At 45.3% G+C, this 26,752-nt stretch overlaps 2 protein-coding genes across 6 annotated transcripts in view; one reads left to right on the forward strand and one right to left on the reverse strand.

The window, feature by feature from the left end:
• The window catches only part of MAML3 (mastermind like transcriptional coactivator 3), a 257,442-nt gene extending 246,892 nt beyond the window's left edge, over window positions 1–10,550 (forward strand). For 4 of the 5 annotated variants that reach the window (XM_075501043.1, XM_075501039.1, XM_075501041.1 and 1 more), the window contains 3 exons: window positions 533–778; window positions 2,955–3,042; window positions 6,400–10,550. In XM_075501043.1, the coding sequence (XP_075357158.1) occupies window positions 533–778; window positions 2,955–3,042; window positions 6,400–7,391 (1,326 nt within the window). In that variant the 3' untranslated portion in view covers window positions 7,392–10,550. The remainder of the gene's footprint in view (window positions 1–532; window positions 779–2,954; window positions 3,043–6,399) is intronic. The other variant, XM_075501040.1, reaches the window with a different exon arrangement.
• A 3,268-nt stretch (window positions 10,551–13,818) lies between these two features.
• Window positions 13,819–25,846, reverse strand: MGST2 (microsomal glutathione S-transferase 2). Its single transcript, XM_075499310.1, has 5 exons — window positions 25,774–25,846; window positions 20,209–20,308; window positions 18,958–19,028; window positions 16,985–17,066; window positions 13,819–14,145 (listed from the first exon to the last, which is right to left on the reverse strand). The coding sequence occupies exons 1-5, from the start codon at window positions 25,829–25,831 to the stop codon at window positions 14,013–14,015; spliced, it is 444 nt and encodes a 147-aa protein (XP_075355425.1). The 5' UTR covers window positions 25,832–25,846; the 3' UTR covers window positions 13,819–14,012.
• Window positions 25,847–26,752: the final 906 nt, after the last annotated feature.

Here is a 26,752-nt window from a genome sequence, read left to right on the forward strand (position 1 = left end):
TCTTAAATAAACACATTATGTGGTTAAATCCTGAGATTCTGATGCAATATAGGGGGAATTAATGCTGCCAGCTCCCACTACTCATCGTGTGCACCTAAAACCTTGGCTCCTCAATCCAGAGGACTGTGCAAAACCGCTGCGATGGAGAAAGGGAAACAGAGAGAAAAAAAATTTCTTATCTCTGTGATGAGAGAGGAGAAGTTTGGAAAAACATTATTCTGAAGTTACATATCCTGAATGAAAATAAATCTAGTATACAACTTTATTATTTCATTATTAATGAATTGTAAAGTGCTCTTGCTTTACCTGAGGGAGGCTTTGAACTCCAGTAGTGAAGAGGAACCTGCCACCTGCTCCCTGTGGGGAACAGCCCATGGCTTGGGCACCAGCCAGAAGCATCTTTCCAAGGACTCTTACTCTCTTCAAGCTCCAGTCTTCACCCACAGACTCGATGCTTCTTGTTAATGAGCCGTAATTTCCCTTGCCCATGGAGCACCCTGAGTAACAAGGCCTTCTCTCTCTCTTTGCACAGGAGCAGCATCAAGTGGGATTGTCTCGGACCACAGGGCCTATGCAGCCTTCTGTCCCACCGGGCTCCAGCAGCGTGGTCACAGGCACGAGCACTGGGGGTCCCTTCCTAGGAAACCAACCTCAGGCAGCCATCATGAAGCAGATGCTGATTGAGCAGAGAGCACAGCTCCATGTGATAGAGCAGCAGAAACAACAGTTTCTAAGAGAGCAAAGGCAGCAGCAGCAGCAGCAGATCCTGGCGGAGCAGGTACAGTATCCGTTTGTTTCAGGCACTGCAGTGCACGCTGGTATGAGAGCATGAGCACTAGAGACAGTGCAACACCAGCCCTTCCTTTTATATTTCGTAATTCTCTCTCTGTGGCTTCTATTGTGGTACTTCAGCAGTGGTTATCGAAGAAGAGGCATCTGCCTCAGTCTTACTAGTAGCTTGGCAAATATTACCCACGTTCCCAGCGGTGGGCTTGCAAGTCACATGGGATTTGAGACACTGGAAAAGTAAGCTCTTAACCTAGTATGTCACGGTGCATTTACACTGGTAGAAGCAGAGTCTGCTACAGTTACAGTTGCTGGTGCTCTTCCCTACGTCTGACTGGTCTTGCACTGGCAAAAGCTATGCACAGCTGTGCAGTGATCCGGGACAAAGAACTGACATGGGTTAACAGTAACCTAGCAAAGAAAAAAAGTTAGTATTTACCCAGATCAGTTCCTTAATCTAGTTTATCATATACCAGTACGAGCAATTATGTCAGCACAAGGGAGAGGCAGCATCAAGGGGGGAACCAGAGGCTGAAGTGGGAGAACAGTAAAACCACCTCTCGCAGTGGCAGTGTGGAACTGCATTGGAGCCCGTCACCTGGCTGCTGGAGCTCTCGGGCTTTCCAATACGGATGTTGAAGTACCTGGTCTGAACGGTGATGTCTTATGCATGTTTAACTCAGCTGTAGTTTAAAAGCAACTCAGGAGAAAGTCAGTGAAAAGTCACACTGTTCAGTTCCTATAAGCTCATACCCAAGTTTAAACTTGCAGTCCCCTAATGTTACCTAGATAATAGTCTGATAGGTCAGTAGTTGCTTTAAGCTTGGCTTCACCTCTCTTGCTGGGGAAATACAGTTTAAGACTTGCGGTCTGCTTTAATTTACATTAGAACTTGTGCATGTTGTATAACCACAGAAATACGGATAGCCTTCCCCTCTTGTCATGGTCCTCCTGAGAAACAGAAAAATTCACCCCCAATAAACAGGAAGGATGCTCCTAGAAATATTCAGGATAAAGATGCATGAATTGGTTCAGGGGTGAACAAGCGCAGAAGAGTGAGGACGCAGTAATGTTCCCCCATCACAGATAAGGCCAATTCAAGTGCATAAGCCCAAGAGCCAGTCACTGACTTGGCTGCTGAAGGCAAGCCTAAAAGTGTTGAAAAACCACAAGGCTGAGGCTGTCAAGTGCGCTGGCTTAGATGAAAAGTGACGAAGTCACAGTCCTCAGGCTCCTAGCTTTTGGGTGTTTTGTGCCTAACAAGGTTCCCTTTATCTTTTTGATAGTTTGTAACACATATTTATGAACACAGGGATTAGTACTTGCTTCTTTCCCATCTTTGCCATTCTCTTACCTTTGTTACACCTCCTTGTTTTTGGATGCAGTGTTTGTACAGTTGCAGATGAAGCACCAAGACATGTCCTTTTAGTAAGTGCTTAGTCGAGTATACCCTAGGCTTTGAAAGCTCTGATAAACACTCTCTGTTTTTATAATCAGCCCTTGATTCTGTTTTAGATGTATGAGTGTTCGTAGAAAATAACCACAGAGAAGCAGTGTGGGCTGGGTCAAGGGAGGGAGGCATTTTGCAATCGTCTGCTCCCCAGATATCATTCACTGAAGCACAAGAGGAAATGTGCCTTAGTAGCCCTTTCTGTTTTGGCTCAGGAATGGTCCTAGGCCACGGTGCTCAGGTCAGGATGCAGTACTCCTTGCAGCTGAGTGGTTTGAGTGCAGAAGTGGAGGAAAGTCTCATACCAGGAACACAAAACTCTAGACCTTGGCAGGGCTGGGGGAAGGAGAGGGTGCGTGGCTACAATTGCCCTTAGACGTAGGTAAGCAAAGTTATTTCATATCCCTCCCTCTCCTTTCAGCCTCAAGACAGTTAAGTTTGCACTGTAGAGGTCGAGATGCAGTGGTTGTAAGTAGGGAGAAATTACGTTAGCCTCAGTGCTTATTCCTTTTTGAACCAAAAGGAGTCCGTGTGCTGAGTAGCCCAAGTGCTCTCAGGAGGACTCTTCAAATGACTCTGCTTGTCTCTCCAGAACAGCTTGCTAGATAAGAAACGCTGCAGTTCTGCTGCAGTACTTTTGCCACCAGCCCCTTTCTCAGCTCACTAATTAATTAATCATCTTTTTCTCTTCTGCTTTCTTTCCCTCATTCATTTTCAGCAGTTGCAGCAGCAGTCACATTTGCCTCGGCAGCATCTGCAGCAACAGCGGAGCCCGTATCCAGTGCAACAGGTCAATCAGTTCCAAGGTAAAAGTCAAATTATTTTTCCTATATTGGAGTCAATGTATGCTCCTGTAGCGGGCACATGAAAGTTCATGTGTTTTGTGAAGACCAGAGTTTAAGCGGTGTGCCAGAAGAGGAAGACAGGCTGTAAGCACACTTGCATATACCACATATTTGACCAAAGGGGAATGCCCAGGTTTGTGTATTTAGTTAAGTTTCTAATTTCCTTTCTGCTCCCCTCAGCGAAAGCTGCATTTTTTATTTGACATTTGTTTTGCCTCTTTGACATCTGGATTCTATGGATTTATCTTGTTTGCCTCCACTCTCATTATGCTTTTTCTTTTTTTCAGCTAGTGTCTCTCACTGTATCTTGGTTTTACCCCTATTCATTCCCCATTTGATCATTTGATGAGCAGAGAATTTCAGAGAGGTTATCGTTATCTGGAGAAGTGACTGATAAATGTCAGGTGTGGGAAACACAGTGAAATATCTGAGATGTAAATGGAGATTTTTTAATTATCTCAAAAAAAGCAAGTATTATTTCAATGTGCTCGCAGATAACTGAAGAACATAAGTACAATCATTTTGGCTTAGGAAGAGAAGTTAATTCTGAGCTTTTGAGGTGCAAAGCATCAGCTGAATATCTTCACTAACCATGGATTCTAAATAGACATAAAATGAACGTGCACTTGCGCAGTATATTCATGATAGTGTCATGGAACTGCAACAGAAAACAAGGGAGCCAAGCATATTGCAGTTCTCGTTCCCAGGAATTGAACAGGCAGCCAGTTCTTCTGCTGGTATATATCAGGGTGGCTCCTTCTAATCGCCTTCTCATTTTTATCTTTGGCAGCATAAATTCTGTATGAAATTACTTTTTTCCCCCCAGTAATTCATTTGCAAAATCAAAATGTATGTGAGTGCACTGCCATACGTTGAGATGCACGTGTAAAATCTTTCTGCGTTAATGCTTCTTTGAAACCTTGCCTTCATATGTATTATTTAAAAGAAATGGAGAAGAGAGTTTAGGCTAATCTGACAGAGCAAGGAATTAATTTTCATAAATGAGCTAATTTAAATATAAATATTTCACCATTTTTCCTATTTAGTCACAAGAATGTAATCCAGTGCAGTAGGTTATATGTAAATGAGACCAGAAGGTGGCCCAAAATCTTAAAATCTGTTGCATCTCTCTTTTAACTACTCCTTGTCTGATCTCCTGTCTCTTATGCCAAGCACAGTAGTTAACAGAAGTAGTATGTGAACCACTTGCTGGGAGTGACTCCTTTGGAGGTTTTCAACTGCCATTTTCAATTAAAAAATAGCTAAAGATGCATTAAGTAAGTTCTTAACATCATCTGTATCTTAAGCACTTGCTGGAGTCATTGTAAAAAGAGACTGCTTCTAATCATGGGAGGAGGAGGTGATCTAAATTAAGAAAAATCAAGGGGACCTCAGTGCCAATCATTAAGAAAACGGTTTGATAGCATGGATAAAGTAAAAGCTGCTGCTGTGTTTGCCCTGTTCAAGTGAGATCCAGATGGTCTCTCTTCATGCTACGAAATGTTTCATTTATCTATATGTTGGAGCTAAAAGCATCCTCCAGAAGGTTATCCTGCTGCAGCAAAAAGGAGATGTAGCCATCCTCTGCATTATGTGCAAAACTGTAGAAATGACACTTCCTTTATTCATACCCATTTCTCGTGGAAACCAAGCCAACATAAATATCAGGGCCCAGTATTCTCTGTCCTCCATGGATATTTAGATATGTTGTCTGCTACTGAGGGACAACAGATAGGGGCTGATTGAGGAACATTCAGATTTTGTTGTACAGTTCATGACGCTTAAAGCAACCATTTTATATTTACATCTTGCATTTAATAGTGTTTGAGCCAGGAGTAATCGTGTGCCTCATACTCTTGGAGCTTCACCTGCGGACTATTGTCTTTAGTTCGGTATGGTAGTGACTCAAAACCACGATGAACCCATGGCATAATCAGAGCTCCGGTAATTGTTTTTAAATAAAGATAGTAAATACAGAAGCATATTGGCTTCCCAGAAATCGATAGCTCCCCCCACCCCTGAAAGGAAGACACAAGCATGGTTCAGTTATCTGCCACGGTGTGGAATTTAACAAGGTTAGGATTTTCTGGTTTCCCATTACTGGCCTAAGGTGGAGTAAAATGTGCTTATAATATCGATTCACTAATACACTCTCCCTGCTTTAAATGTCCACAAAAAACAATTTTTCTTCTTCCCATAGACTTAATCAGTAACAATGATATAGAAAATCCATTCATTTATGCCTCCTGAGCTATTAAAAAATTGATTGGCCTTCTGAGCCTGACATTTCCATTTTCAAGGCTTAGTTTTGAAAGACAATAGAGATATTTAAAAGAGAGCTTCAAATAGTAAACTGAAGTTCAGCTGCTTTGCTGCCACTGAAGACGACCAGTGGAAGCTTTCTCATTTGCTTGCTAGAAGCTGAATTAGGCGTATCTGAAGAAGATAAGCGCTACTGAATCACAGTGCGTATACAACTTCAAAGTCTTAGGGACTAATTTTTTTCTTGGAGGAAGGCGCACATTGTCACTGGTCCTAGGAAAAAAATACACACAAAAAGAAAGACTCGTGTTTACTTTTGAAAGGGGACTTTGACTCTCAGGTCACTTCTTAAAAATTTAATCTCTGGTCCTAGCAAAGTAAGAGGAAGGCAGGCCTGTTTTAGCCCTGCAGCTCTTGTGGCTGTCTAGCTTAGGTACCTGAGTAGGTTATTATCAGGGAGGCAACCATGGTTGTAATCATGCATCACGCATGCAGTCGTGTTGCCTTGATTCTTCAAGAATCTGACGCCATGAATCCCTTTGGGTACGCATCCCCAAATTGTCATAATTGAGAATTACTTAGTGAGTAAATCATTGGCCTTTTAACCTTGCCAGCCTCACTTTAGGCCTTAAGGGAAATTAGGCTGCTCGTCTGCATTGATGGTATTCTCTGCTGAACAGTGTCCCGCTTCACAAATTGAATACATAATACGATCAGCAATTCCTGTTTAGGGTAGCACTTGAGCTGCATTGACTTTCACCTTCAAGGAGAGGGGACTTGGCAGGTCAGGACAGAGGCTGCAGCCAGAGTGAGGTGGGGAACACATAATCTCTGAAATGCAACTGACATTAGGCAGCAAGCACATCTCCCAAGGATGGATAACCTTCTAGCTCTCTGCTGACCTTCACATGAAACAATAATTTATTCACTCAGAAAGCACAGCAATCTGAAATCCTACTGTGATGCAGAAAGCTCTACAGATTCTCTCCTATGCAAAGACACGTTAAGGTTTACAGGGTTGTGGTTTTTTCTTACCTTCCTCCCTTTTTGGTGTAGGTTCTCCCCAGGATCTAGCAGCTGTGAGAAACCAAGCAGCACTCCAGAGCATGAGGACATCCCGAATGATGGCCCAGAATGCGAGCATGATGGCAATGGGTCCCTCCCAGAACCCGAGCACACTGCCCACGACCGCAGGCCAGTCAGACATGGGCATGGCTCCTTACAGCAACGCCTCTTCCAGCCAGCCGGGAATGTACAGTATGAGCACAGGGATGAGCCAAATGTTGCAGCACCCAAACCAAAGTGGCCTGAACATGGCACATAACGCAGGCCAGGGAACGAGGCAGCCTGCCTCTGGACAAGCGGTGGGAATGGTTGGCAATTTTGGTCAGAACATGCTGGTAAACTCTGCTCTTTCCCAGCATCAGCAGCAGATGAAAGGACCTGTGGGCCAGGTCTTACCCAGGCCACAAGCACCACGACTTCAAAACCTGATGGGGACCGTCCCTCAAGGAACACAAAACTGGCAGCAGCGAGGCTTACAAGGTATACCTGGAAGGACTAGCAGTGAAATGGGACCCTTCAATAACGGCACAACGTACCCAATGCAGTCTGGGCAGCCACGGCTGTCCAAGCAACATTTCCCACAGGGGCTTAATCAGACAGTTGTGGACACGAGTGGAACAGTAAGAGCCCTGAACCCAGCAATGGGGAGACAGTTGCTGCAACCACTACCTGGGCAACAAGGAGCCAGCCAGGCCAGGCCGATGGTGATGCCTGCAATAAGCCAAGGGGTCCCCACGATGTCTGGGTTTAGTCAGCCTCCGACGCAGCAAATGCCAGGTGGTAACTTTGCTCAGAGCAGCCAAGGCCAGGCCTACGAGAGGAATCCCACTCAGGACATATCTTACAACTACAGTAATGAAGGAGCAGCGGGGTCATTCTCCAGTTTAGCAGAGGGCGCAGACCTTGTGGACTCCATCATTAAGAGCGGACCAGGGGATGAGTGGATACAAGAACTTGATGAGTTGTTTGGAAACCCCCAGTGAATGGGCTTGTATAGTCTGGAGCTTTGGTTGTTATGTTTGAAAAAAGAAAAGAGAGAGTTGGATGTTCTCCCCATCCTTGGATTGTTGGTTTTTTGTTTGAATTGGTTTGGTTTGGGGTTATTTTGTTTTCTTTTGTTTTTAATTGTGCAAACTGAGCTGATCTGTAGCCAACTTTGGAAGATTCAGGGGACGATGAAAACATCGGCATCCCAAGACTTCCGCCAAGCAATCTCCGTTGCGTGGCAGCACACACTTTGTGTGTGTGTGTGTGTGTGGCAGGATGGGGAAACTGGAAAAGCCAGGTGATGCCTCTGGTTGGGAAAATTTGATCTTTCCCCACTGAAACGAGGCTTCGTTGCACAGTGGTATGGGGTGGTCCCGATATCTCCCACCTCGTGTAACTGTAAACTCTGCAACTTTCGGGGGAGCAGATGAAAACAGCCGGGAGCAAAGCCTAAAGATGTCCGCGGGCGATTGCACAGGCCCTGGTCGGAAACAGGCTTAAAACCGAGGGTAAGCAGGTCTCAGTGAGCCACGGCCAGGCCCGCAGGGCCGGCTCTGGGCTGTCAGAAGGGAATGTGCAGCACACACATGACAAACATAAACAGTCACAGGGAGGTCACCATTTTCACTGCAGGGTGATAAAAATCCAATAAAAGTGTAGGAGACCATAAATTTGGCAGTGCGGCGAGGACAGTTTGATTATGGGACTGCTGCTGGAGACGGCTTAGGTGGGTGGGTTAACTTAAAGAGCTATTTCGTCCCCTTGGGACTTGCAGTAGTGCTTCCCTGTCAGAGCACTTTGGCGTCTATCTGCTGCCTGGGGGTGCAGAACAGCAGCTACGAATGGTGTTGAAGGGCTAAGAGGTACCAAGAGACATCAGCATAGGTCCTAAGCGGGTCCTTCTCTCTCCTTCCTCCCCAGCATGTTTTCAGTTTGCTTCCTTCCCCTTCTAGCCTTCAGTGTAAAGCAAGGTGAGCTGGCTGCACTTTTTTTCAGGTGAGCAACAACTGCCACCAAGGGGTAGGCAGGGGAGGAGAAAACCGGCATGAGAAAATGGACAGGGAGAAAATTGGCACGCAGAACGAGCTGCTTCTCTCCTCTTGAGAAGCGCGAGGTTGGCAGATAGTATTACCCTGGAGTGTCTGGGCTCTCGATGTGACGGTATATGCAATCTGATCTTCAGTTCTAAACAGATGTTTGGTCTAATCTCTCTGGTTTGCTGGAATAAAATTCACTGCAGTATTTGAAGAACAGGAACCAGTGAAGCACTACTGTAAAGATCATTCATGAATGGGTAAAATAATTGATGTAGTTATTACAAACATGGTGTCTGCCCAAATAAGCTTTTAGGTCATAGCAACGTATCACTATCTCTGCTTTGTGGACCAGTCCTGAGCCGCACTGTAATGCAGTTGTGATATGTCTTGCACAATATTGAGGTGCCAGCCATTCTGAATGTCTAAAGCAGCGGTTCCCAAGCTACAGTCTGAGGCTGAGGTAAGCTGTCCTCTGAAACCTATCACCTTTTCAGTGTTTTCAGCTGAGAGCTGCTTATCAGGGTATAGAGTGGTGCGTAAAAGATGTTAACGTGATCCATAGTCCAAAAAGTTTGGGAACCTCTGGCCTAATGCTGGCCTCTGTGAGCCGTAAGATGTGCTCTGTAGCGAAAGCGTCTCTAGTGTACACCTACAAGTACCAACTGCCTAGCTACCCATTACCTCCTTGTGCACTGCTCTCCTTGGGCCCAGCGATGCGAGGTGCTCAGCCGCTGAAATCCACGGGAGCTGAGGGGCTTGGCACCTTGTGTTTTTGAGTCCTGCCTTTCCTTATGGAGCACAGATATGCATCACATTAAGGAGTGGGAGCAAAATGGGCCTGGAACCATCTCAGTGCCCCATTACGGTTCCCTTGCAGGGCTTACCTAGACAAGGGGAAGCAGCTGTTTTAAATGCTATAATGTAGGCAGGACAAGCTGCATTTTTAACATGGACTAGCTGGTCACGGTGAGCTATCAACCCAGCTTGCCCTGACTGCTAAATTTTTTAAAAAAGCTTTAGTTACATCTCTTTAGCTAGCCCCTTTTTAAAACACAGTGCAAGGACCTATTCCAGTTCCTGCTGAAGACGGCAGGGATTTGCCTGTCCGCTGCTTCAGCAGGAGCTGGGTTGGGCCCTAATTCAGTGAAAGAGAGCACCAGCCAAAGTTTTCAGTCCCTCTTGCGGGTAAGCGGCTCTTGGTCGGACTAGCCTGAACGGACTAGCAAACAATGAGAGAAATGGTACCCTGAAGGGACGAGGGCATCGTGCATATGCGTGTGTCTGCGTGAGCGTGCGGGTGAGGGAGCGCGGAGCTGGTGTGGCACGTACCTGTCCTGCCCCGTACGACAGAGGTGCGCCGGGACGAGGAGGCAGCGAGCCCGCTGCGCGGGGGACGGCGCGGGGGACGGCGCTGGGGACGGCACAGCATCCCTCTCTCGGGTGCAAGTGACCGGGGGTCGCCTGCCAGCGCAGAGCTGGGAAATGAGGGTTTAGAAACACACAACCACCGCGCCATGGCCGAGTGCAAATCCGTGTGCGTCAGGGAGATACAAGGCTTTGGTGAATAAATGGTGATGAAGACCGAGTCTCTTGTCTTTGTAAAGCTTCCTCCAAATACTCCGTACTGGGACCAAGTACTAGAGAGGTAGATTTTAATAGATTTGGGGTTGTTTTTTTTCTTTCTTACTATGGTGCTGATGTATATGTAATGTTAAAAAAAAAAGTTATTTGTAAATATGTTTTTACAATTCTACAGATATCACTGGGTCTACTATCTGTAAAATATATACATATAAATATATATATATATACTGTTTGTTTAAAATAGAGTATTTTTATTTCATTCCTTAACTCATCCTTACTGCAGTGGTATTGCACTTCAGATGACGTCTAATTACTAATTTGTACTGTATCCCTGACAGCAACTTGCTCCATTTTATTCAGATTTTTCTAGTTTTCTGTTTTTACTTTGTACATTAAGCATTGCTTATTTCCTTTTAAGACCTGTACAGAGCTCTGAAAATGTAGAAAAAGACCTGATGTTAACATACCACTTTTAAAGAAAAAAACAAAACAAAACAAAAACAACGAGAACAAAAAACAAATAAAAGATGGTTATCTGAGTCATATACCAGGCTGGTTTATAGGATCATCTCTCGCCCCACTCCTGCGCCTCGGTGGGTGATCTTCTGGGGGAGGAGGGAAGCCGGCTTCGGGCAGACCTGGTTTTGGCCCCAGTGTTTCTGCACGGCTGCCTCACCGCACCCTGCGGAGCTGCCCTCGCCCGGCTGGAGTCGGGGCATTACAGGCCGGGTATAGCGGCTACCAGGCCACCCATCTTGCCCCGGGCTTGTTCAGCGCCGGTAAACCCCCTGCATCCCGGTAGCCCCGCCGGGCACAGCCCAGCGGCTTCCCTGCGGCAGCGGAGCCACAGGTTGCCGTGATGAGCTGCTGGGCGGCCAGGGCTTCGTCAGGAGTCTGCCTCGCGTTGGGGTCACGGTGCCCCTTTCTCAGAGCAAGGTGAGTTACAAAACTGCGAGTGCTCTGAGGGGAGGTCTGCGCTCCGGCAGTTGCTACGGGGGAGCTGGTCCATAATTGGGCCCGTTAGAGGTGGCAGCTCCAAACTTTTGCATTTATTCTGTGCAGGGAGTAGGGAAGTGCTTTCAGGGGAGGACACAAGATGGGAGCCCGGGATGTAGGGTCCTGTGGCCGAGATCTGGGGAGGTAAGGTTGGGGTGGAAGAAGGGGGAATGCGGGGCTGGGCGTAGAAGTTGGAAACAAGAGAGGAGGAAACTGGGGAAGCGTGAAGATGCATGCTTAGAGTAGTTCCCCATCACCTGCTACTACTACGGTGTGAGAACTGTGTTGTCAGAAGCCTTTTGGAAAGTGCACGTAGACTTGTTGAATTTATATGACCTGTTCAAGGTAAATGTGCCGCGTAGCCTTCAAGGCTCAACACCAATTTCTCCATGTTTGCAGCCTACTGGGGAGTCGTGGGGGATCAGACGCCGGACCTCTGTTTGCACAGCTTGCTCTTCGGGATGTCAGTGTGGCTTGGCTCCACGTACAACCTTTAAGGTGAGGTTCCCCTTCTCTCCTTAATGTCAGTCCTCTGCCATTCTAAATGCGGATAATGGGGCACGAAGGAGGAGACGGGCCCGGATCAGAGCAGCCTGCCGCAGTTACTCCTCAGCAGGTGCTGGCAGAGGGCTTGCTGAGAAAAGATGCTTTCGGCAAGAGGCCCCTAGGTAGCGACTGGCTTTGAAGCTGCAGCAGGGACCATCGTCGTCGCTGATCGTGACCGACAGATGAACATTTGCATCAACTCACAGCGTATGCTGAACGTGCAGCCTGATACTGACTCCTCGATCAGCAGGCAGGAAATGGTGTGGTTCTCGCTAGAGCTGAACTAAGTACTGACACTGACAGCATCCATCTGTTAGAGGTGTATTTTGTTTTTAATGATAGATGAGCCAGTCTTTAACACTTTTCAATCACAGACATTCTGTCCTGGGGAAAAGCAGTGAGTGAGAAGACCGGTGGCATCCTCAACTCTAGGCCTATTTCTGCCCTCTCGTTAGCTGGTGCAGCTCCTAAAATGTTAGGCTCATGTTTATCCCCTAGCACTCTGGCCTTGTGCTGCTGGATGATGCTTTGCAGCCTCACCCCCGCATTTTTTGGTATTTATGTGAAATTACGAAATTATGTGAATGTGAAACTGTCCCTGTGCGACAGCAGTTTATTCCTTTCTGTGGAGTCGATGGGGTATGGGAAGCTACCTATAAACATGCCAGACCACTACAACAGGTAAGCACGGAATGGAATAATTTCAGAGGCAAAGACCTGTTTGAACACAGTTGGCGACCTTTGGGCCTCCTCTAGTGTGTATTTCAAGCCTGTTCTATAGTTTGGACCTTTGTCTTGGTTTTTCGTCTGGTGGCAGCAGTTCCTGCTGCCCATGGCTGCCTGAAGGCATCACTGGCAGGTGGGTGGGTGGATTTTCTGTCTCTCAGCCCATAGAAGGAAAGTTAGTGGAAGAATTCCCGGTGATTTCTGTGGCTGTTAAATCTGGCCCCCTTGTACTTTCTCCCTGGAGGCAAGTCCCAGGGAGTTGCCCTTTCTGCAGCTGTGTCAGCCCCAGCCTGCTCACCATCGTGGTCTGTCCTTTTCCCCTCGGCAGCCGTTATCAGACCCAAGTCTTGCACCTTTGCACTTGTTTCATTTTATTGTTTCAAATGCTATTTCCGCCTTTGCCACCTGCAGGGACTAAGTTGTGCCCTTTAATCACAAGCTAACTTCTGCACATGCAACGTGTCCACCTTTTCCATATGAAAGTTTATTATCAACCAGATCCAACGCTCAATTATTTTGTGCTCAGGTTATCAACCTCAGTACACTTTTAGAAAGACCATAAGCATGTTCATTATATAAACACGCAGTATTTTTGGCCAAATCATGCCTTCAGAGGCATGACAAGGAAACTTTCTGCCTGCTGGCTCTAGCTAACGTGAGTATATTCAACATCGCCTAAATAATTTGAATTATCAGGAGCTACCAAAATAGTCAGGCATGGCCTTGCTTCTCTGTTCTTCTACATAGTTTAAATTGACCATCAGCATACTTTGAGCTGATGGTGCCAAGCCATGACTTTTCCTCCCTTTTAGCAGAAAACTGTTTTCATAGTCAGTTTGCTTCTCATTGTCATTTTATGATTCCCAGAGCTGTGGCCATGCTGGGACGTTTGTCTAGTCTTTCCCACACCCCAGCCATCTGTGCCTTGGCGGGAGACAATGCCGTAGACCCAATTGTTAGACGAGCATCTGTGCCTTCTTTTTGTCTGGGCTGGCTCTCCCTCTCGCAAGTGCCGCGCTGTGGGTGCAGCCTGTCTTGGAGAGGCTTTGTGTGAGGACTGGGATCTGCCTACAGGAGGGCCCCGCTTCTACGAGAAGGGTGTTGAGCGTGTGTCGAACTGTAAACGTGCGTATAAAACCGAAAGGCCTTCACAGAAACGTAGGGTCAAGTGCAGCTTTAAATGTTTTCCTGAAGAAAGCAGTGTTTCCGTATATGCTTAAACAGCCTCCTGCAGTGGGATTGGATATACTTGGAAAATTGGGACCTCGCAGCAGCGTATTGCATTGAAGCGTGTTTTTACATTTGTGCAGAACGGATGGCACTGCTGGGGGAAATGAAGAGGAGTGAAGGAAGGCTCCAGAGGCATTGGCAAAGCTGAAGGACATTGGGTAAGATGGGCTGACGCTTGCAGTGCCAGTTGCAACCAAATTACTTAGTGAATTAATGGTTTTAGCTTTATGTAATTTGTTTAGGGTTTACAATACTGTACGGGAAAACAGATCATTTAATTGCAAATGCAGATGTGACATGACATTCTGTCTACTGACTTTTTTTCAAGAGTGTAGGGAAAGGAGAAAGCGTAAACAGCTCAGGAAAAACATGCATTTTACATTGCAGCGGGCTGTTAGTAAAGAGCTCTGATGCTCTATTCACGTGCAGCTTATAATCTTTTTGGTGTTCAGGGAAAGCATCCACATTATTTATTTGTTTAAAAAAAAAAAACAGTCTTCACAACAATTTACGTAGCTTCTTCATAATGCTGAAGTCCAGGTATTCATCCAGAAAGCTGTTAACAATCCCAGCTGCACCCAGGGTTATCAAGCACATCAGAATTATCAAATTCAAATAAAAACCTGTTAACCTAGAAGTGGAAAGCAGAAAAATACTGTTACGAGCTGTACATGGTGTGTTTACAGTGAAACTGCTTCTCCACACCAGTTAAGAAGAGGTGTGTAGAATCAGAGAGGATCACTGCTGCAACGCTACCTTGGGGTGTTTTGGTAATAAACTATTCCTGCACGTGACTTTTGCTAGGGAGAAGAGAGATTCCTAATATCCTCTCTATGGGAAAACTCTCCCCCAGTGTTTCTAAATATTCATGTGGAAGTTAGGAACTTGCTCCAGGATGAAGCTACCTCATCCCATGACATGAAGACCTGTGGGTAAAGCCTCAGACAAGCTTTGGGCACCTCACTGCAGCCGTAGGTGTAGGGAGTGTGGGAGAGAAGCCTTTGGGGCTGAGGGAGAGGCGTGCCTGTCTCTTACATCCACATCTGTTGGTCAGGTACTCTCCACTGAGCTGGCAGGTCTGCCGCTGGTTATCGCTTTGACTTGGAGATGGATTTTTGGACCGGAAAGGAATAGTGTTGGTCCTAAAAAATCAGCGATTAGGGCACTTGCTGGGGATGGGAGAGGGTCAGGTTATTTTATTTGTACGAATTTGTACAAATTTTATTTGTACAAAATGGAAAGCTCCCACAGAAGAGGCTGGGAGAGCCCTTCGGCTCCGAAACACAGAGCTCGCTTTTTGGGCACACGTGAGCAGGGAGCTTCCCCTCCGTGCCCGCTCTCCTGGGGCTGCTCTCAGTTGCCTTGGAGCAGACTCTGCGCGGAGAGGCATATTCTGGGAGCTGCTGCTGGGTTGGCCTCTGCTGGCAAAGCAAGCAACAAAAGGTCTCTCTGGAGAATCCCATCACGTTAGCATTGGAGAGGGGTCTGAGGAGCTTGTCAGCCTTCGATTTACAGCTAGCTATCCCCGTACCCACAGAAGCTGAAGAGCTTTAGGTGCTCAGGCACCGCTGGCGGTGCGGGGAGCCTGAGGATCTCACTGGTGCCTAAAGACTTCATATAGGTAGCCTTTCTGGGCATGCCACGTCTAGACGTGGGTTTCCAAATGGTGAAGTAGGAGATTTCCTCAGTTTCAGGAGAGCATGAGAAGTCTTTAGCTTAGCCCTTTAAGTATCCATCAGAGCCAGCTGGAGGGAAGGGTAAAGCGTACAGCTCACTTGCAAAGGCCTCTCCAGCACAGAAACCGAATAGAAGGTGCATGTTCCTGTTCTGTTCTGAAAAAAATCCAGCCTTGGCAAATCTGAACTGCGGTTCATGTAGTCAAGCGCACAAGTATGTGTCGTAACCAGCTCTTTGAGCACGCGGACCAGGTTTCTCTTTATAACTAGCACGGCTGTAGTCAGTGATTATGGTTGAGAATCGGTGTGAAGACTAATTACCTTCTCGCTACTGGGGCTGCTGGAGGCTTGTTGTATGTTTTGGGGCCGGGTTCTGCATGCCTGACTTGTGCTGACCCGTTGCTGGCTGAGGCGCCCGCTGGAGGTTGGCACCAGCCAGGCTCGCCGACGCGGGCCTTGTGAGCAAAGCCATTTTCTAGGGCTGCCAGGCTGACCCTCGGCACCCTCCCTTCAATGCAAAGAAATCAGAGTCTCACCAGAGTGTAAAGCTCTGTCTAATAGTGAAGCCAGCCACTGTTCTTAGGCTTCCTTGAGAGGCTGAATCTATTGGTCTAAGAGTACTGAAGTAAAGCATGGGACAGATTTCTTGAGAAAAGGACTTTTTAGTTTGTTGATTAAAGAAAAGTCCGCTATGCTCTGCTTGTTCATTTATTTAGACTGTTTTGCTCCCTAAACTTCCTTAATAGTCGCTAGCTGGTGTTCTGGTTGGTGTTCATCGCCATCATTTGAGTTATTGCATCTCTGATAGGGAAATATAAAATTATCTGAGGGAATATGTACCCCCTCCCTTCTCTTAAGCAACAGCTCTTCCAAAGAGGGTAAAGGATTGGTGGAGACCATATTGTGAAGGAGAATGGCAATATCAGTATACAAGCTATGGAAAATAGCCCTGTAGAACAGTCTTTTGCTGCTGCAGGATTATTCACTGCAAAATAGTCTGATCATTTCGTATCTTCCTCTAGAAATATACATCCCAAGTCTTTTAATTTTATGACAAGCATATATCGTGCTATTTTCTTTTTATGACTGATATGTGTGCTGGAAGACGAGCCTTAGGTCAGGACACAGAAGATAGCGCAGTGGCTTCAGTGAGACGAGAAATAAACTGTGTGTTTGGGTGTTTATAGTGGAGGGGTGTTTTGCCAGCGTGCACGTTTGCTGAAGCAGACTTCATGTTACGAGATGCTGTGCGCTTAACGTTCATTAACGTACGCTTATCTGAAGCTGCGTTCTCTTATCTGTTTGGTGAAAGTTCATCAGCCTACAAGGCCAGATGTGCTTGCTTCCTTTAGTGCATTTTGTATGGCTAGAGTAAAGGTCTCAACGTGACAAACCGAGGAAAAATGAAAACAGCAGGCAGGCAGGCAGGCACTGCGCAAGCCTTGCCTGAGCAGCCTCCCATGCTACAGCACTCCCGAGCTGCAAAACTGTCCTTCTGTTTTCAGACCTCTCCAAGTCTGGTTGCCAATATGCTCAGTACGGAGCAGGCACCCACAAGGTGAGCATCAAACCTTTTCTCTCTTGTGACCCTGTAGCACGTGCACACCTTAACCTAGGCTTCCACTGTAACAGTCAGCCCTCTTCCCTGAGGGTTTCCGCTTCAGACCTCTTGCTGACATTTTACACATGTTGCATTCAATTATAGTCACTTTTCACTGCCAGTCCTTGGCTCTCAGCCCAGCTTCAGACCACAGCCTGGAGCTTTTAACCTGCATTCAGTTGGTAACTCCTTACCTTCCTTTCACAGACTGTACGTAACCATGGAAGTACTTGTAGCGGGCAAACATGTACAACACACCCAGAAAGGAAGCTAATTCTAAGAAAGAAAAGATTAATAGGGTGGAAAAAACAGTTAGAAAACTCAAAAATGAGCATCTTAGACAGTTAGACACTTTAGTTATGTTTTCTAGTTGTATAGCTCTGGGGATTTTCATAGCTACCCATACCCTGGGAAGTTACCTTGGGAAAGAATAATTCAAAAGAGATATATGTATTCTTAAACATTCACTACAGCAGGCTCTTGATATGGGTTTACAGATAGGGGTGGGCACAAGACTGTCCAAAAAAATCTAAAAGCATTCCCTGAAAAGGAGATCTCAAGAACGGACAGGAATCTGTGGCCCCGCCAGTTTGGTGGTTATCCCAGAGACAGGATAGTGGGTTGGAGCACTGGGGCTTGACCCAGCACTGTGATTTTGTATTGTTATGGCAGTTCATGCTAAAGGGGAGTGTTTGTTTTGGAAAGAGAATCTTATTTATGTTGTTAATAACCCGCTTTGCATTTATATAGCAGCTTTTATCCAAGGACATGAGGGAAAGCTGTAGTGAAGTTAGCTTTCTGACCTCCCTGTGGGAAGAGTATAAAGTCACCTCCATTTGATAGATGGAGCAGGGTGTGTAGGTCAGTTGTATTATCCAGGACTAAGCTGGATAATTTTGTGTTCTTTCAAGCCGTGCGAGTGAGTATTACAGGGGACAGCTTTTACCGTGTTCTGGATTAACCCGTGTAAACATACCTATGGGAGATGCTCAGCTGAAAAAATGACTTACAGAGGAGGTTAACATAATCCTTCTTTTCTTACATATGACAGCACATGTCTGCATTGCTGGTTAGCAACTGTGATTTGCCTCAATTTAAGTGTCTGTCTATGAGCACATGTACTATCTCGTATCCAATTTGTTGACTTAAGTGGTGCTGCTTTGGATTTACATCGGATTTGCAGTGGAGATGGGACTCTGGCTGTAAGAGAGCCCCAAAACAAACGTACTGTTTTGGGGCAAACATAGAAAATGGAGAAGAAAGCTAGTTGTTCAGGAAGGAGAGGTATAGTGGGCATGAGCTAGTTATGCTTTCTCCGGTCCACAGACTTCATGCTTCTAAAACATCAGCTGGGGAAGGGTTAATGAAGCAGAATGCAAAAATTAGGCTCTGTCACAAGTTCCAGCTCTAGCAGAGTCCACCCCATCACTGTTAAGAGACATCACAGACCCACCTTGGAAAGTCCAACAGAGTGAGAGGTATGAAAGCTCTGTGGCCTCTGAGTTCAGAACATTTGACCAAAAAATGCCTCCCTGCTAGGTGGCTGAGAAAACATAATAGATTTTTCCGAGTCCCCGCTGCATACCTGAGGTACAGTACCTATGGCTGGAGACGCCGCTCTTGTGCCTGTGCTTCAGTGCTCAGTGCTATGTCCCAGAACAAACAAGTCATAGCCCAGTGGTGGTGTCACTCACTCATCGGGGATGTCAGACCCCAAAGGTCTGCTGGCTTGAGCTCCGTCTCCATCAGCCAGGGGTCCAGCCACAGGCATGAGTGCTCTGACCTGAGTCTTTTTGGGCTGCCCCCTCCCCAGGGACGATAGCTATGCTTGATGTCCTGTGAGAACTCTCCCGTAATGTGCAAATAATTGTTAGTGGGAGGCATCTGGGAGCTGCTTTTCTGAATGATTCACCCTGCAAATCCACTGAATGTATGATAAATGTACTGACTCTTGGTTTGCAGAGAGAAGTAAAAGCTGGTGGGGCTGTGTGAAATGCCATGACTAAGTGGGGATTTCAGTGTCACATTCTTCTAGGAAGGCTATGCTAAGGTAATGCAATTAAAAGAAGGGAAAAAGATGTCTACAGTCATTTACCTCCTGATAAAACGAAAGTGTTTTCAAAAGTTATGTAAAACTCAGTCCAAGATAAAAACGAAAAGTGTTTACCTTGATTAAAAAACCATCCTGCAGTCCAGAGGACAGTCAGGAATATTGGGTAAAACTCCACACAGTTTTGTCTGCAGAATAAATTTGAAAGAACATTAGTCTGCAAAGGAAAAGAACTGTAGGTGGGGTTCTCAAGGAGGATCGGCTTTGGCCTCATTTAGTTGCCACTAAAGTTAATGCTATCGAATCCAGTGGGAGCACAGTCAGCCGGCATTAGGCACTTTTAAAAAGTCTCTTCTTTGTAATCTCAAATACAGACTATTTCAAATATTCGCCTGGTATTTAAACTTGGACAAGGATCTGGATCCCAACTACATGGAAATAAATAAGACAAATAATCCTAAATCAAGTGCCCGTGAAGCAGAGAGAGGCAGGAATTCCAGCACGCGGATGTGATGTTAATCACTTATCTCCATACTCGGTATGCAAGTTTGGTGGGTCAGCATCCCAGGACTGCAAGAGGAAGCACAGAGTAGGCAGCCTGCATTGCCCTGCTGAGGCCAACTGCCCTTACGAAGTGCTGTCAGGCACAGACAGCACACGACAGATCTTCTTATGGTGAGGACCATAACATCTTCGTTTGTGGACATCATCGGTTTTCCCACCAATATTTTGCTGGGATATCTTTTCTTGGTGGTTCTGAATGAATTTCTTTTTAACAAATTAGGCATCCTTCTATATCTAACATATTCTGTTATCTAATATGTTGTCTAATGTATTTGAGGTTTTGTAATTGTTATCCACTACAACTACAGTTACAACAGATGGGATTGTTTGAAATAAATATAAATACTTTTGCATAGGGTCATTAGCTAATCACAAACCGAAGCCCTTTAGGAATTAGACAGGCTATTCCACCATTATCCACTGCGAAGACACAGATTTTCTGTGCTCGTCTTCCACGTGTTTGGTGTTAGCCCCAGCCTAAGAACTGACAGCACACCTTGCTAGATCCAGAACATCTGAATTCTCTAAGTTACAGTCAATTAGCTCTCAGCCCCTACTTAGGTTTGGGTAATCTGATTGCCTAGCTTGATCAGAATTTGAGCAGTGACTGTATAAAATGAGCTGAACTTACCCCATTATCATTAAAATAATAGCTGAACCATTTGAAAAACGATCTGTTCATTATTTTTCCTTTTTTTGAGCAAAGGATGCAAAGAAAAGGTAACATTTTAAGATAATGTTTTTGATTCTCTTCTGGACTGAATTGTTATTCATTGCCACCATCTTAATGATCTCCGGACTTACTGTGCACGAAATGTTCTGTCAAATTCTGGAGCTCCAGTGACAGCTGGGGGCATGACCTTGTGCTTCATTCTTGATTTCCCCACCAGCAAAGCAAAATGACCTGTAAGCAAAAATGAGGACTCACGAATTACACAGTTCCTCGGCTCAGTTGCGTCCCTAACACTTCAGTAATTTTTTAAATAGAGATCATTGTTCTGCAGCTCTTTCCGTTTCATTCGACGGAAAGGGACCAATATTAGATAAACTAGTTTTTCCCTACAAAAGTTTAGATCTTATCTTCAAGAGTGACACTCATGAGGAAGGGGAAAAATTGCTATTTCAGAAATATATTAATTCTCTTTTTGCATTTGCTGCACTAGCTATGACTTAAATATCCTTCCACTTCATCTGAGTCCTAGAACTGCACAGCCTAGGAGCAGCCTAGTCACCCTACAGTGGCAGGGTGCTGCCTTAGCAGCATCTCGGTAACCAAATTGCCCTCATGGAGGTCACCTCCCGACTTGCTGGAATAGCACATGGCCATTTTGGTTTAGGGATGCTAAGAGCTATGATGCTTTGGAGTCTGGGGCAGCATTACAATCTTTGGAGGCGAAAATCTGGTAGCCACCTTTTTAAAGTTATCTACCCATATCTTATAGTGCACGCTTTTCCATCGGTTGTTACTGTCTCGGACTCTCAAAATTCAGTGTGCTGGAAAGAGCGGAGAGCTGCAACCTGTAGCCTGTTCAGCTGCAACAGGCTGTAGCCTCTTCCCTGCTCTCCACCTCATCTGCTGCGGAGCTCTGAGAGTTACCTGTTGGAGGACCTATGCTGTTTCTACCTCCACCGATTGGAGCTGATAGTACTTACCTGTCCTGTAAAAAGCATTTTTTAGAATTGACGTAGTGCCATGAAAAAGACAGATTACTTACTGTACAGTGACTAAATATCAGTTACTTACCAAAAACCCCCAAACCAGTCAAACACTATCTCTGCACTTCTGACCTGTATTTCTAGGATCGCTTCTGACGTGTATATGTATACCTCATTTTACTGATGTCCTCACTGCAGAAGTCTCCCCCTAGAAGTCGAACAGAGGCTCGCAAGGACAAAAGGCAATACACAGACAGCAAGTTTTTGTATGCAGCAGAGCTATTGGGCATCACCCTGTTTGACTTTAAAACTCTCTGGGTACCTGGAGTTATTTTTCTGGCTGTGTCATAGCCACCCTGTATGAGGAGCTCACTGTCTGCCTTGTACCTAAACTTTACCTGGATCCAGAAACCAGGCACCGCCTGAGTGCACTAAAAAGACTTGCCTCAGGGGCAAGCCCAGAGCATACCTTCTGTCCTCCCTCTGGCAGCAGTGCCATCAAAATACAGCTGGAGATATTAGTGGTGCTGCCCTGTGCGCCTCTTTTATCTTAGCCCTGTGGCCAAAGCCTTTTCCCAAAAAAGCGTTTTCCCATCTGTCTTCTCCCCATATAAGTGATTGCGGGCTGTGTTCAAGTGACCTCTTAACCTTTCTCTCCAGAGACTAGTCAGAGCATCTCAGCTATCTCTCTGTAAGGCAGGTTTACAGGACCTTTCATTGTATTTGCTTCCAGCAAGACCTCCTCCACTCCCACCCACGCATCTCTTGTCATGCCTGGTGATTCATCCGTTATTTGCCACCTTGCAGCCCTTTCAGAAGGGAAGAGGTAGTGGGGAGGGTTTAGGGAACACGCTTCAGGGAGACTGAAACTTGCGGAAGCCAGAAGAATTACCTCTGAGAAATGTTTTCCCAGAAAACTTAACTGAAAAGTTGCTTTTTAACTTCTGTCACCCTCAAAATGATCTATTTTTAATGACAAATGCTATGTGCTGGCAAATCCTGCCTGGCTTATTAGTCAAAGTGGTAGGTGAGCCATAGTGTTTTGTGCAATGGCGTTTTTACCCAGCAATGCGTTCCTCATTTTCTGGCCACGCTGAGCCATTCAATGCTTACAACCGGTCTGGGACCAGGATTTTTCTACTGAGGAACTAAGGCAAGCCAGGGCAGCTCATTGCATCCAAATCAGTTGAAAAAAAAGCCTTGAACGGATGCTGGACAAAATAAATTTACTGGGGGAAATAAAAAGATTAAGGCACCATAGGGGCCAAATCGTTCTTGTTTGTTCAGTGCAATTAACCAAAGCAAATCATCAAGGCCACGCTATAACCCTGGCCTCAGCTGCAATGCAATCTGCCCTTGGTATTGCTTGGTCAGCAAGGCTGTAGTTTGAGGGGCAGAGATTTGGGAGACTCTGGTTAACCATACAGAGAAACAGGTTGTGATAGTACAATGGTATGGCCGACCATCATAAAATCCACTTCTTTAGTGGCTTCCACTGTGATTGATGGGAACTTTGCTTCAATTAGGGATAAGTGGGCTAATATAAGCCAATGAAAACCAAGCCGTGGCACTGCCTAACGGGAGAACTAGAGTCGTGTCTGTCACCTTAAAAGAAAAGGTGAGCCCGGTGTGCAGAACAAGACAGGTGCCAACCAGGGATTTGAAAAGAGCTCAGGAGAGGAATAATTACTGTATTTTTTGTTAACTGCATAGGTCTTGCCTTTTAGTTCCTTTCCGGTGAATGGAAAGTAGCGATGTAACTCCAAATTTAAGTTTTGTGATTGTGGTTTAACAAGGGCTAAAGTAAATAGTAAAGCAATGGGAGAGCTCTTCTGCCCCACCCACTGGCAGTGCTGTCGTGAGGACTCCAGAAAGCATTGCAGCAGGAGTAACAGTAAAGATTTTCATAGCCTTTTCTTCCCCCTGCATCAAGTTGTTCAGTTCTAGCAGGCTAAATTACATGACTGAGGCAGTTACAAAGTATGCTTGACTTGCCTTTGTTTGCTTTTTTTTTTGCTTTCATCTTCAGGCGGCATTTATGGTTACTGAGTGAATATCTTTAGTCTGAAAATATGGGACAAAGCAGGCTTTCAAGGAACATTACTCTCAAACATTTTATATGTGTTAAAAAGCCTGTAGAGAAGCTGCTACCTGTATTGCAGTGTATGATAGTGCATGTTAATTTGCATGGCCTGGCCTAACAACCTTTAAAAAAAATTTCAAATACTTCTTAATAATGTCTTGCTGGGTCCTGGAATTACTAAGAGTGATTTTAAAAGGTGCTAGTTCAGAGAGACGCTTCAAAATAGAGGAGCAGTGGGACTCCTCCCTGTTCTCTCCTGTATCAACGACTGGGATTCACTCTGTCCTTCCGTTGGATTCCCTCGCTTTCCCATCCGTCTACAAAACACTAATCTCTCAAGCAAATCTTAGCTGCTTAAAACTGGATTCATGACTGGAAACCACATCCTGCATTGTTTCTGCTCTTTCTTTCTACCCTGGAGCATTTCTTGCACAGCTTAATCTGGAACTGACCTGATTCTTCGAATAACTCATGGCTCTGCGACACTAAATCTTGTACCTCTGATGATTGCTAAGTGAAACCTGACTTCCAGCACTGCTTCAGGGAGGCCGTATTGCCCATTAGCACTTTCCTAACTCAGGACCGGAGGCTCAGCAGAATAAACAGAAGAGCAAACAGAGCACCGAGTGCTGCCTATGTTGGGTGTATTTTGTTCAGAGCAAGCGGTCACACGCTGGTCTGTTCCCCTTGCACGAGCTGGTTATAACACATGCTTACGGTGCTGGTTTCGCAACATTCATTTAAACTCCCATAAATTAATCTGTGTTGGTTTACCCGTGCTAGAAAGCATGGTGAAAGCAAGCCAAGCTGTGATGATTTAAATCTGATCAGCAGATCAGATTCTTACACAGGTTTCTCCTTGGCCTTGATGTCAGATGGCCAGTGTAAATTAAAACCCAGGTTATCTTGTCTTTTCTGTGATTTTAACTGTGATTAACTAATATGGATTAACCATCACAAGGAAGAACATAGGTATTTTCCCCCTCCATTTGCAGTTTCAGTATCTGTGCAATTCCCTGAGCTTTCAAACTGCAGTACTTTTCCGGATAATGTTTCACAGAATCACAGAATCGTATAGGTTGGAAAAGAGCTTTAAGATCATCGAGTCCAACCGTAAACCTAACACTGCCAAGACCACCACTACACCATGTCCCTAAGCACCTCATCCAAACGTCTTTTAAATACCTCCAGGGATGGCGACTCAACCACTTCCCTGGGCAGCCTGTTCCAATGCTTGATAACCCTTTCAGGGAAGACATTTTTCCTAATATCCAGTCTAAACCTGCCCTGGTGCAACTTGAGGCCGTTTCCTCTTGTCCTATCACTTGTTACCTGGGAGAAGAGACCGACCCCCACCTCTCTACACCCTCCTTTCAGGTAGTTGTAGAGAGCAATAAGGTCTCTCCTCAGCCTCCTTTTCTCCAGGCTAAACAACCCCAGGTCCCTCTTTTTTACAAGCGTTTGTTTGTCTGTTTGTTTGTTTTTAATCCTTCGCACTTCTAGGTTAAAAATCAAGGTAGGCAAGTTGAACTTTCACAGAAGTTGATGGTAAATATTGCCACCAGATAGGAATGTTCTGTGAAGATCACAAGGGTATGTTGTAGCTGATCTGATGACGGAAAAAGAGCATGTAAATTTTAGGTGCTTTTTATTTGCTTTCTGTTGTGTTGGGCTTTTTTTAACCTGGAAGGGTCACATTCTCAAGCTTTTTTTCTGCCAGGTACAAATGTTATTTCAGTAGTTGAGGCTTTGAGAACAAATAAACAAACAATTAAGCCACATAGATAGGTTGCTAGATAAGTTGGCAATGCTATAGATATTTGAAAAAAAGGCAGAGTAATTATTTTTAACTTGCTCTTAATCTCATGCTAGTATAGCACAAATGCCTTCAAAATGTATCTTGTTCCCTGGTATAAACACAACTATATGAATCAGCATATTTCAAAGAAAATGATGACAAACATTAAAAATGCTACTGCGGTTTTAGACTGATACACAGCAAAAAGAGCATCTCAGACTTGCCCACTTCTTTCCCTAGTCCTTGATTCTCAGAAGTGTATCAGCAGGGGATAAAATAAATCCATTTAGATCTTAAAGAAATGTAATGATGAGGACTTAATATGGAATATCTGATATCATTGCTGCCTGGTGTAAAGGTTTGGTTTCTTCTTTCATTTCAAATACTTAGTAGATATATCTCTATTTCAGGCAACAGTTTTTACAGCGCGTTCAGTCCAGCATTGGTGTATTTGATTTCACAGATTTACTCTCACTTTTGAGGTTTTCAATTGTATAGGTGCCTAAACAAGAACCGAAACCAAGACACGACGTGGCTTTGGGGTAACTTTACAGCTAGTTACAAGCTCTCACTTGTAAAAAAAAAAAAAGTCAGCAAACAAAATAGAATTGAAAACAAATTAGTTTCTCCCACAGGGAGAAGTAATCTGTCCCACTGAGCCAACTCCCTCTCAGACTACAGAGAGGGTAAACAATGCTCCGGTGAGAAAAATCTTGGGAGTTCTCAGAAATCGAAGTTACAGAGCAGCCAGTTTATCATAAAATAATTTCCAGTACTTCAGAACCGGTGGAAACCTTCCCAAGCCCCAGCCCCGCAGCCCCACAGATCTTACATTGCTGGAAGGCGGAAAGAAGAGAGACAGCCGCAAGCAAAATTAAACCACCGGCCATGTTCCCAGCAGCTTCCGTGTGCGAGCAGGATGTGTGTACAGGAGAGAGAGCTTGAGTGAGCAATAAGGAAAAACAACAGGTGGGAGAATTATGGTGCTTTTCGGCATTGCAACAAAGGTCTGCCTTGGAAATGAAACAGCCTAACTTTTTAAAACAAGCGTACAGAATTACGGCCATTTTTCACTCCTGCAAAAGTTCAAATGCAGTCAGCCAGCCCTGCCTGCCTCTTGCCTGCGTGAAAGCGCAGAGAGAACAAAACCAGCCTTTCCTGCCTCTGTGGATTCAGCTGTTCTTTTATGTCTTAGATTTCAGTTGCAATCTCTTTGGGGGCGAAGACTTTTTGTTCTGTGTTTGTACAGGGTCTAGCGCGGCGAGGTCTGCATCCATCACGAGCAGCACCACTCGAAAGCAGCAGGTGCAGGAGAGGCGAGGGGGGAGCGGAGCTTTGTACTGTCCCTACACTTGATTTACGGGTTTTGCGGAACACGTACAACTTAGGCTCCGTCGGATGTCATGACAGCCACTTTACAAGTAGTCAGCACGCAGAAAGGAATTGTTCAGGACAGTTCAAAGGGTAAAACAGCTGAGAAAGAAAGAAAGATCTCCCCTCATTTTACTGCCTGCAGTACACTTCCTATAGCTTATGCCTAGTCCTAAAACGGGGACAGATTTTCTCAAGGAATGTTTTTTCATCAGCCAGCCCTAACTAACAGGCAGCTTAATGTCGTTAGCCTTTATGATCCCATAAGACCACTGGAACAAAACCAGTGTAATGTTTGTTGTGACTCCAGGATTATCTATCCACTTTGTCTCCAGCTGATGGTGAAGCTGATGAAGCTTTGTCTCCAGCTGACGTTTTAAAAGGTTATTTCTTGGGTATTAAATCAGTATGTTGTTCTTTCTAAAGATTGGAAGAGTAGA

Source organism: Mycteria americana, chromosome 4 (assembly GCF_035582795.1).
Source record: "Mycteria americana isolate JAX WOST 10 ecotype Jacksonville Zoo and Gardens chromosome 4, USCA_MyAme_1.0, whole genome shotgun sequence".
In the NCBI taxonomy this organism is placed as follows: domain Eukaryota; kingdom Metazoa; phylum Chordata; class Aves; order Ciconiiformes; family Ciconiidae; genus Mycteria; species Mycteria americana.

Coding starts and splice junctions, on each gene's coding strand:
- MGST2 (XM_075499310.1), bottom strand. CDS start 25,831: ATGGCCGGTGGTTTAATTTTGCTTGCGGCTGTCTCTCTTCTTTCCGCC. Junction 20,309..25,773: donor TCTTTCCGCCTTCCAGCAAT/GTAAGATCTGTG, acceptor TTTTGCTTACAG/GTCATTTTGCTTTGCTGGTG. Junction 17,067..18,957: donor AGGATGGTTTTTTAATCAAG/GTAAACACTTTT, acceptor TTTCTTTCTTAG/AATTAGCTTCCTTTCTGGGT.